Source organism: Odontesthes bonariensis, chromosome 3 (assembly GCF_027942865.1).
Source record: "Odontesthes bonariensis isolate fOdoBon6 chromosome 3, fOdoBon6.hap1, whole genome shotgun sequence".
NCBI lineage: Eukaryota > Metazoa > Chordata > Actinopteri > Atheriniformes > Atherinopsidae > Odontesthes > Odontesthes bonariensis.
This window is the reverse complement of record NC_134508.1, coordinates 19,205,727-19,215,991: the sequence shown is the minus strand read 5'-3', so window position 1 is coordinate 19,215,991 and position 10,265 is coordinate 19,205,727. Positions and strand designations below refer to the sequence as shown.

At 39.8% G+C, this 10,265-nt stretch overlaps 1 protein-coding gene across 3 annotated transcripts; it reads right to left on the bottom strand.

The window, feature by feature from the left end:
* Positions 1 to 312: 312 nt before the first annotated feature.
* Positions 313 to 7,440, bottom strand: LOC142377772 (uncharacterized). 3 transcript variants are annotated; one of them, XR_012769549.1, is made up of 7 exons: positions 7,275 to 7,440; positions 6,434 to 6,618; positions 3,968 to 4,027; positions 2,172 to 3,182; positions 1,908 to 2,066; positions 1,314 to 1,409; positions 313 to 924 (listed from the first exon to the last, which is right to left on the bottom strand). XR_012769549.1 is itself a non-coding variant. In XM_075462081.1 (7 exons), exons 3-7 carry the CDS (start codon positions 3,968 to 3,970, stop codon positions 613 to 615), a joined length of 1,581 nt encoding a protein of 526 aa, XP_075318196.1. In that variant the 5' UTR covers positions 3,971 to 4,027; positions 6,434 to 6,618; positions 7,290 to 7,432; the 3' UTR covers positions 313 to 612. The 3 variants fall into 3 exon arrangements, 2 of the variants coding, with proteins under 2 accessions (XP_075318196.1, XP_075318197.1); XM_075462081.1 differs by having other exon boundaries at positions 7,290 to 7,432; XM_075462082.1 differs by lacking the exons at positions 6,434 to 6,618; positions 7,275 to 7,440 and having other exon boundaries at positions 3,968 to 4,399.
* Positions 7,441 to 10,265: the final 2,825 nt, after the last annotated feature.

Genomic DNA, 10,265 nt, shown 5'->3' with positions numbered 1-10,265 from the left:
TAAGTGACATGCTGTTTATAAAGTTGTTTTGTAACGTCCCCATGCCAGTAATGTGAGAACCATGCATATGGTTTTGATGGTAAGGCTTGTGACTTTGTCGGATGGTTTATAAAGTGGTGTGACGTTTCTGCAGTGTGCAAGTTGTTGTTTTACGTGGAAGGTTTAGCACTTGCCCCTTAGCCACCACGTATTTGGCTAGCATGACAGGCTGCGCGAACAGTGCAATCGCCGCACAGGGAGCGCCGATTTGCACCTGTCTGTGTCCTACTATCAGTATTTGACAACCTCTAGCAATGGGATTGCGCTTCAAATGCCCCGGAGTTCCCCTTTAATGCACACTGGCTGATTCAGAACATGGGCCTGCACAACCTAAATGCTATAAGGTTCAACATGTCTGGTAAGTAAAAAAATCAATGTAAAATAAAGCCAATGATGGGCAACTATACTGCTGTATAAAGTGCAAAGTGCAATAACTACGCCAACATTGAAATAAAATGCCATCCGCATTTTTCTCTAAAACATAGCCGTACTACAACACCGTAAGAACATGGGCCATCAAGGGGAACTTGATGTAACCAGTACGCTTTTTAAAATACAACGTCGTATTCACTCTTACAATGCAAGTTTGTTCTTCAGAGATCGCACACGCTGTGTGCATTTTGGACCGATTTCCATGAAGATATTTTGCAAAGTTTCGAAAGTATACTTCAGAGCCTTCGGGTAGGAGATATTCAGGGCATAAAGGAGGCCAAAAAGGTATGCCAGAGCAGTTGGAGTATCTGGGAGATCTTGCAAAACCACTCTCTCTTCGAGGAGGACTGCAATGTTTTGCACTCGCGTAGATGTCCCTGGACCACAGTCTTCACGAACATAAAGAATTCCCACAGCCACGCCCTGGAGAGCCACATCATCTACATCGGTCTCCTGAGGAAAAAAGGATTTTACACTCACATTGACTTTGTAAATGTGTTCTGCCCTCTCCTGTACCATCTACTCATGACAAAACAGCTTATCAATGACAGCTCCCTCATCACTGAGATGTTTGAACTGTTGCCCTCAGGGAGGCGCCACAGGTGCAATTAACCCCACCCCCTCTTCTATTCATTACCTCCTCTTACACTAATACGCCATTTTTATTCTCTGTTGTAGTCTATTACTGTCCTACATATATGTCGGCATACTTTCAGTCTGAGTGTGCATGCGTATAGTGTACACAGTATATGTGTATATGAGAAATAAAAGGTATTGTGAGCCGTTATACGATTTCTTTGAAAAAAAAATGTAGTTCCTGTTTGATGTTAATGACTACTTACAAGGCATTCTCTGAAGAGTTCCTTAGGTTCATCACGGAGAAATACTGGAAGTCCTCGAAGAGCAGCGTCTTTGCGGTGCCAGAGGATGTCAGAGGTCTATGCCAAAAAAGCAGAAAAAAAACAACATGGTTAGTTAGGTCACAATAGTTGAGGTCATACACTTCCTTATAGTAAAAATCTTTATACTCATTTTCTTTTTACTCCCATAAATTAAAGGTTTTTCCCCAGCAACTACACTGTTCCAGAAACACACACATAAATGGGACAGCTAAAAGAAAGCAAAACAACTCCAAGTGAATCATGATCGATCATGTCAATCTATGATATCAGCCTGTCCAGTTAGGATGCAACACTCATTGTGAATTTATTTTGCCTTCCGACTGGACAGTTGGCAAAACCGATTTCACAACGAGTGTTGCTTTCTAGCTGGACATGCTGATATCATAGAAGTAAGCTGACTGACTTGCTTTGCTGTTCCTTTTAGGTTTTTGAAGCAGTGCAAGGTATGTACATTGTTTATTTGTTTTGTTGGGTTTTTTTTTAAACCTGGTTTGAGCAGTCTTCCAAAAGGTAAGTATTTCAACCACAACATACCTCATCATCAAGCTTCGCCATGACATCCTCCATAGCCTTTCCAAAGGCTGCTTTTCGGGCACGGTACAGACGAAGTAGTTTGGGAGTGTATTCGTCCACTGCAGCTCTGAATGTCGTCAACAGCATCTTGTTTGTGATGCGAAAAAACTCAGCATCAATCTGTCAAATACACAAAGCAACATACACAAAAAGGTACAAGTCAAACAATGGAGGGGTTCTCAGGATACAGACGTCTACAGTAGTACCAAATTTGTAAATTCTTACCTGCTCTTTGAAAAATAAAGCAGGCCATCTGTCCTGCACTTCAGTCACCATCGGCTGGTCATCAACAAGCTCCCTTCTCCTCAGGGAAAAGGTCATTTCCATTGTTTCCCTTATGAATTTCTGATCGATTTTGGCTTTCTTTGATGCTTCCACCAAGAGCTTTCTTTGCTGTTCAAGTGAGGCATCATCCTGCTGATTTGGATGTTCAGGAAAATGATTAATCTCACCACGTTTGGCCTTCTTCAGTGTGTATGGTCCAGTCTCTCCATCTGTCTTTCTTTTGCTATTAAGGGAAACGTCACTGCAACCAGCCAGTCGCAGCTTTGCTCTGAAGTTGTTGAACTTGTTCCTGATACTGCCAAGCCATCCATCATAACCATTGCCATCGACATCTCTGAGGCACGGATATTTGGTAATCAAAGCAACTGCAATCGATTCAACTTCATGAGGCTGAGGATACGCTTTTATAGCAAAAGCAGCATGGGCAAGTTTGTCAAGAATGTCTGTCTTAATGTCTCTTGTAACATCAATGCTTTTCTTGGTCTTCTCATATGCCTCATTGCCTTTTCTTAACTTCAGCTCAACATCAAGGGACAGAGCGGGGATAAGGAATGGACAGGGCCACTCTGACGCACTGCGCAAATTTCCTGAGGTGGTGGGCGAGGGGCTGGGTGAAGTGGCAGGTGAGATTCCTTTGGAGGAGCTTAAGCTTGCAGTGTCAAGTGACGAGATGGATCCAAGGGACTGTGATCGCTCCAAGGGATCTTCATAAGCTGAATGCCCTTTCCACTTAATGTGTAGAACTGCACGTTCAGCTGGAAGTTCTGATATATCTGACAAATCGCAGCGGGCATTTTGGAATTCAGGGTCCTCAAACTGCAATTGGAAATCCCCCTGAAGTTGTAGTTTTTCTTTTATGAAATCCACAAGCGCATCCACAGACTCTGGCAATTCTTCAATTTGGACACGTCTTGCTTGATCAGCGGATATTATGACTCTGAGCAACAGTACCTATGAAACAGGAAACATTCAGGATCAGAAAATATACTGCTCGAAAAAATAAAGGACACACCAAAGCAACTCCCAAGTCACACTCATATTTCTGTGATAGCCTGTCCAGTTACAAAGCAACTGATTGTGAAGCCATTTTGCCTACTTTGTCATATTTAACAAGCAATGGGTAGAAATTACTGTTAATAACTAAAATACGGCCAAAATATAGTTATTCGTCAGGTGGAGTCACAGACCATTTCTCTTTTTTTTTTTCATCAATTCTTGCCTAGTTTTTGGTCACATGTGAATTTTGACAGTTTCACACCCCTTTAGTAACCACGAGGCGGTGTCTGTCACCCATTGAATTTGCTCAGGTAGTCCTACTCATCTCGGATGAGTGGCACTCACTGAGCAAATTGAGTGAGATAGACACCGCCTCATGGTACCTCCAGGTGTGGGACACTGTCAAAATGCAGATATGACCAAAAACTCTGCCAGAAAGGATGAAAAAAGAAAAATGGTCTGTGACATAACTGGTTTTGGGGCGTATTTTGACTATTACCTCTACTTTCTAGCCATTGCTTGTTAAATTCGCACAACAGTAAGCAAAATGGATTCACACTGCATGTTGCTTCGTAACTGGACAGGCTGGTATCACAGAAGTATGATTGACTGGGAGTTGCATTTCATTGCTTAGGTGTTCCCTTTACTTTGAGGCAGTGTAATACATTATACACAATACAAACACATTCATGGAATTGGAATTTATGAGACTAGTTTTGGAATAACGTTGTAAGACTCACCATGATTCGTCTAACAATGTGTCCTCAGCGTCACCCAGAGCCTTCCCCCAACAAGGTAAGCTGCCAAAGGATAGTAATGATTCAATTGATTGACGTCAACAACTGTGATTTCACCATAGACACTGTCCTCTACTTGAAAAGACCTATGATGCTCAAAGTACCAGGCGACAAGCTTCTTTGACAAGAATAATACTTTGTCTCCATGGATAATGATGCTCAAAATTTTGAAAAACTCTGGCTGCCCATAGCAATGCCCAGCTGTGACAATCATGCCTTGAGAATATTCTGTTCCAAACAGTTCGAGTTTGCGAGTAATAGAAACAGTGTCAACATGTGGCAATTTTCTTAACACCGCAGATCTCTGTGCACTGCCCAAAGTTTCCACCTTAACAGCTACAACTTTGTCGATGTACAAGTCAGACTTAAAGAGGCTTTGTCCAGCCAAATTGTATGCCATTAACTGCTGATGCTTTGTAGCTAAGGAAAGCAGTACATTCTTTGTGTTATGTATATCCCGAGCAACTCTCTTGAAGACACTGTGCTTTGCTTCGAACCTCATGGTCCATAGTTCCACTAACGGACCATAACAGCGTATGAGGTGTGGATAATGCTCAATTATGTGATGTTTCGGTTTTAAGACAAAATCAGGAAACGTGGCTTTAAGTAGCAAGCGATGATCTGATAACTTAAATGCCAGATAACTTAATGTTTCTTCTGTGAATTTGTCAGAAACAACTATTTGAACGATCTCCTTCAAGTCCATTAATATTTCCCATGATGGTTCATTCTCTGGGACGAGCCAACCAACCATGAGAGGAAGCAGTCGCAGCAGCGCCCAGTTTTCATGTCCATTCCCCCCAATAGACTTCTTTGAAAGGGCTGATTTAGCAATGACCTTTGGCTTGTTGACTTTATCTGTATATTTATAGGGGAATGATCTGATGCTGTGGTTAAGTCGGGCCAAAGTGAAAAATCCTTTAGAAATCAAGTCTGAAAGGCACAATGCTAATTCGATCGGAACAATGCCTTCAAAAGCGTCGTGCAAGACATCAGGGGGGAACCCCGTTACAGGATGAAAGTTGGACAAATGCTTACTCAAAACACACTCACGTTTAACACCATTTACACTCTTAATGGTTTCATTTCGCTTAAGCTCTTCCACAAACTCATTGTGCTGTTCAACAGTTCTCAAAACAAAATCCCCTGATTTAACAGTTGCTATTTCTCTATGACTCACCAAGCAAAAACGGCAAAACTTATCCACAATAAAGCTTTCCTGGAATCCTGCTAAACCATGTGCTCCGAGATTATCTGCACAGACACAAAACAACTTTACATTAACGGTCGTCTTCAAGTTCTCCACAAAGACCCCATGTTGACCAACCAGCTTAAGATCCTTTATGAGGGGCTCTAAAAAACTCTCATAACCAAACTTCTTGACATCAACACTCTTTCCTAAAGCTCCCAACTGAATGGATGTCAAACCTGCCCTGAACTTCGCTGGTAAGTTTAGGATGACCCAATACACTCCAACTATTTTGTGGATCTTGCGTGATGTTCCTAACGGGTTGCACAATTCAAACTCATCAATGTAAAGGGCTATACTGATTTCTGTCTCTTCAGTGAGGGAAACATTGTGCTGCCTAAAGTAATGGCCATCCTGGAAAGTCCTGTAAACACCAGGCAAGTGCTCTTGACTCAAAACTAATGCACCTGAATAATCTGGGCGTCTCAACAAGTTTTCAAGCACCAAAGTCAAAGGTACATAAACAAACGTGTTTCTACTATCTTGTGCGTATCGATATTCTACTGCCTCAATCAAAGGAAAAGTTTGTGCAAAATACAAGTTTCTTCTGTAGTCAGTGGATAGGCAGCCCTTTTCAGAAATTGTTGACAGCAATGGATTGGATGCAAAAACTGAATCAACTATCTCCTTAACAATTGTGTTCTCTGATGAAATGTTGTGTTTTGCCAGAACCTCTGACACTACCTGAAAAGCACTGGATTTTGAGCAAATCAATATATCACGTAGTCCCTCAATTATTGTTTGAACTGCACTTCGTGAGACATGCAAAACGGTTTGCATAGACAGAAAAAGACTTGCAAGTTTGTGCTCAACTGTTGTACCATCAAAATTATCTGCTGTATGACTCGATTCTTGTGGAATGGAAGTTGAAGCAGCAATATCATCGTCATCAATACTTCCAGCTGCAGGTACAGCAAAAGGCTGAATCACAGTTCTAAAGTCATTTGTATCATATTGCTTGTGTTTTCTGCTTTTGTGTGAACTGAATGTTTTGTAAGTGTTTGTTTTAAAGTCACAGCCTGAAAAAGGACACTGAACAGTTTCTTGAATTTTGAGGTGATTTCCTAGGTGTTTAAAAAAATCCCTTTCAGAACATAATTCCTGAAACTCACAACATTCACATTTGAAATTCAAATTAGGCTGATTATGAACAAGTGCACCTTTGTTATGATATCTTGAGAGGTGTGACTTGAGGGCTCCTGGAGTTTTGAATACACACGGACAGTTGGAGTGCACACACGGCCAATGGTGGGGTCTCCTGTGATGAAGCTGCTGGTGTCTGACAAGACTGTCTTGGTCTGCAGAGAAACCGCAGTACTTGCAGAACATGGGAGATTTGTTATATCTGAAACATATAATCAGAGTATTCCAAATAAGTTTAGTATCCATAAGAAAAACCCTTGTGCTAGGAACCACGTAGCATACCAAAATAACATTGCATTACATTTAAGGTTACTATTTAATAGCTAGCATATTTGATGTGCACAAGTTAGATGTCATCACAAACGTGGGCAATACGGCCTTACAGACGTACACTACTATCCATATAACAGCTAAACAGCAACATCAAAACATAGATCATGACAACATGAACGACTTTGAGTCGTTTAATGTTAGCTTTACCAGTAAATGATATGGCTAGTCCCTGGTGAACAGGCAGCGTGTCACTAGACTAGTGCGATCAGCTAGCAAACATTGCACAACGCATGGTCAATGTGCGCACTGAAATCAGAAATACCGCGCTGGTAAAATAAGAGGGCCATATAGTGTACCAAAGATACACTGCCGGTTTGTAAATGGGATAAACACACAGACAACATGGTTGAACATCTCTGCAGGACTTCACTCGAAATTTAGCTAACGTGATTGCCACATGAGCTAGCTTAATATCAAACACTGGGTCAAAACTAAAACATGGTGTGTATCGAAATCTCGTAATTCATAAAAACGCACACAGACCTTTTAAATTATGTCTTGAGTAGGACACAATATTGTACTTACAGCCTGGTAACGTACCTTTTCAAAGTTTGGCCATCCTGGCTGCATGTCAAGTGGAAAAAATTTCAACCGGAGAGAGAAACACGTTGCTCAGTCAGCCCTTCCAATTTCGAGAGGAAAGGTGGGAAACCCCGTGTCTTGGCCAGTAAGCGCATGCGCCGAATAAACACCTGTGGCGATTATGTATTTTCAATTAAGATTATTCACTATTGTATATTTGCACATCACTGAGGTGCGCCCTATCAGTTTGATGAGGATTTTTCTGTTCGTTAATAATTATTCATATTTCCTTATCCATTCAATTGTGAACATGCAATTACTTGAACAACGCGTAATTCTGTTTTTTACAGTGTAGATGTGTTTTTAGCTGCTTTTTAAAGTGTGTAATATCTGTTGACTGACGAATGTGCACTGGTAAAAAGTTCCAGATTTTTGGTGCATAAAAACAGAAAGCAGCTTCACCCGTCTTTTTATATTTCATCCTAGGAACACTTAGTAAAGTAGCACCTGATGATCTCAGAGCTCGACCCGGAACATACTCCGTGAGTAGTTCTGAAATGTACGGAGGTGCTAATCTATTCAGAGATTTAAAAACCAATAAGAGAATTTTAAAATCTATTCTAAAAGAAACAGGGAGCCAGTGTAGTGAAGCTAGAACAGGTGTGATGTGTTCTCTCTTTTTAGTGCGGGTTAGGATTCTAGCAGCAGCATTCTGAACAAGCTGTAATCTGTCAGTCGTAGATTTTGGGAGCCCAGTAAATAGCGCATTACAGTAGTCAAGTCTTGAGAAAACAAAAGCATGGATCAGTTTCTCAGCATCCTTCTGTTTGAGGAATGGTCTAACCCGTGTAATCTTTCGTAGGTGATAGAATGCTGTTCTTGTAATATTTCCAATGTGAGGTTTAAAAGTTAATTTGGAGTCTAGAATTACACCCAGATTTCTAATTTCATCCTTCACTTGCTTAGACACATTTCCAAGTTGGTTCAAAACCTTTGATTTATCTGCTAGGTTGCCAATTATAAGAATTTCTGTTTTTTCTTCATTCAGTTTTTGGAAGTTTCTATTCATCCAGTTAGTGATGCTGTTCAAGCAGGATGTTAGTTTGTCTAGAGCACTTGTATCATTTTGCTCAACAGAGATATAGAGTTGCGTGTCATCTGCATAGTTATGATAACTGACTCCATGTTTTTTAATAATGTGTCCTAATGGTAGCATATAAAGAGAGAACAGTAGAGGACCCAGTACTGAACCTTGAGGGACACCATAATTTATATCATAAACATTGGATCTATGCTCGGCTAGACTAATAAAGAACTTTCTGCCTCTAAGATACGATTTGAACCACTGTAGGACTGTTCTCGAAAGGCCTACCCAATTTTCAAGTTGATCTATAAGAATGTCGAGGTCTACCGTGTCAAAAGCTGCAATGAGATCTAAGAGAAGGAGGACAGATATCTGGTTTCTGTCCGCATTAACTCTGAGATCATTTACTATTCTGACCAGAGCTGTTTCAGTGCTGTGACCTGATCTGAAACCTGATTGGAATTTATCAAACACCTCATTATTTTTTAAAAATTCATTTACTTGTGCAAACACGACTTTTTCTAGGATTTTACTAAGGAATGGTAAATTTGAGATGGGTCTGAAATTATTTAAAACTGATGAGTCAAGGTTGTGTTTTTTCAGTAAGGGTTTAACTACAGCAACCTTGAGGGCATCTGGTACAGTGCCTGTATCTAAGGAACAGTTTATGATATCTAAAACATTATGAATAACACTTTCTAGAATCTCTTTAAAGAAAGAGGTTGGTATTGGATCTAAAGTACAGGTCGCAGAACTTAGCTGAGTTATTATTTTACGCAGTTCTGAGAGAGAGATCTTTCTAAAATCCTGCATTACAGATTGTGATTGAAGGACTATTAGAGTTTCAGGTTTTGAGCTCATCAGTCTTGATCTAATATTATAGATTTTATCATTAAAAAATTGTGCAAATAATTCACACTTGCTTGGCGATGCCTCTAACAGCCAATCTTTTGTGGTTGTGGGATTTAAAAGGCGGTCTATGGTTAAAAATAAAAATTTTGGATTGTTACTATTCTCATCTATAATTTTTGAGAGATGTAACTGCCTCTGTGTTCGCATGGTCTTATTGTACACTTCTATGCAATTTTTGAAAATGTCATAGTGTACATTAAGTTTTGTTTTTCTATACACCCTCTCTGCTCTACGACACTTTCTTTTTAGTTGTTGAAGTTGTTCAGTTTTCCATGGTGTTTTCTTAGTCAAAGAGATCCTTTTTTCTTTTTCTGGAGCAACTAAATCTAGAACTGATCTTGTTTTTGTGTTAAAAAAGTTGACCATTTTATTTACATCAAGGTCCTCATAGCGAATTGGTGTATTATTTAAAATGTTAGTGAAATCATTAGCAGTTGATGCCTTGAGGTACCGTTTCCTTTTTAAATTGTTAGTTTTAGTTCTCTTGTTTAAATGGAGTGATACTGTAAAAAATACACAATAGTGATCTGAGACTGCAACATCTAAAATTTCATCAATGTCTAAGTGCAGATTTCTTGACATCACTAGATCTAAAGTATGTCCTCTGTTGTGTGTGGGGTTAGTAACATACTGATTAAAATTAAATGTTTCTACCATTTGTATAAAATCCCGAGCTTTTTTATCCGAAACATCATCTATGTGAAAATTAAAATCACCAATAAGAAGAATTTTATCATACTGAGTAACACAGATAGACAGTAATTCTGAGAATTCTGGGAGGAATGTGGGTGAATATTTTGGAGGTCTTTTGTGTGGCAGTCAGTTTTTCTTCCCTCCACTAAACAGTGTCAAACACAAACACTAGAATATCAAACAGCATTAACTGTTTCTAATCTTCTTCTGCTCTGACAGACTTTACATAACCTGCACTGAACTGCTGAGGAGGAATACTGTGAATAAGCCACAACTTGAGACAGAATAAATTCAACAATAATCTT

What these genes read in the sequence shown, in the direction of transcription:
- LOC142377772 (XM_075462081.1), bottom strand. An exon ending in TGGCGAAGCTTGATGATGAG is followed by an intron (nt 1,410 to 1,907) that starts GTATGTTGTGGT and finishes TTTTTGGCATAG; the next exon opens with ACCTCTGACATCCTCTGGCA. An exon ending in AACTCTTCAGAGAATGCCTT is followed by an intron (nt 925 to 1,313) that starts GTAAGTAGTCAT and finishes TTTTTTCCTCAG; the next exon opens with GAGACCGATGTAGATGATGT.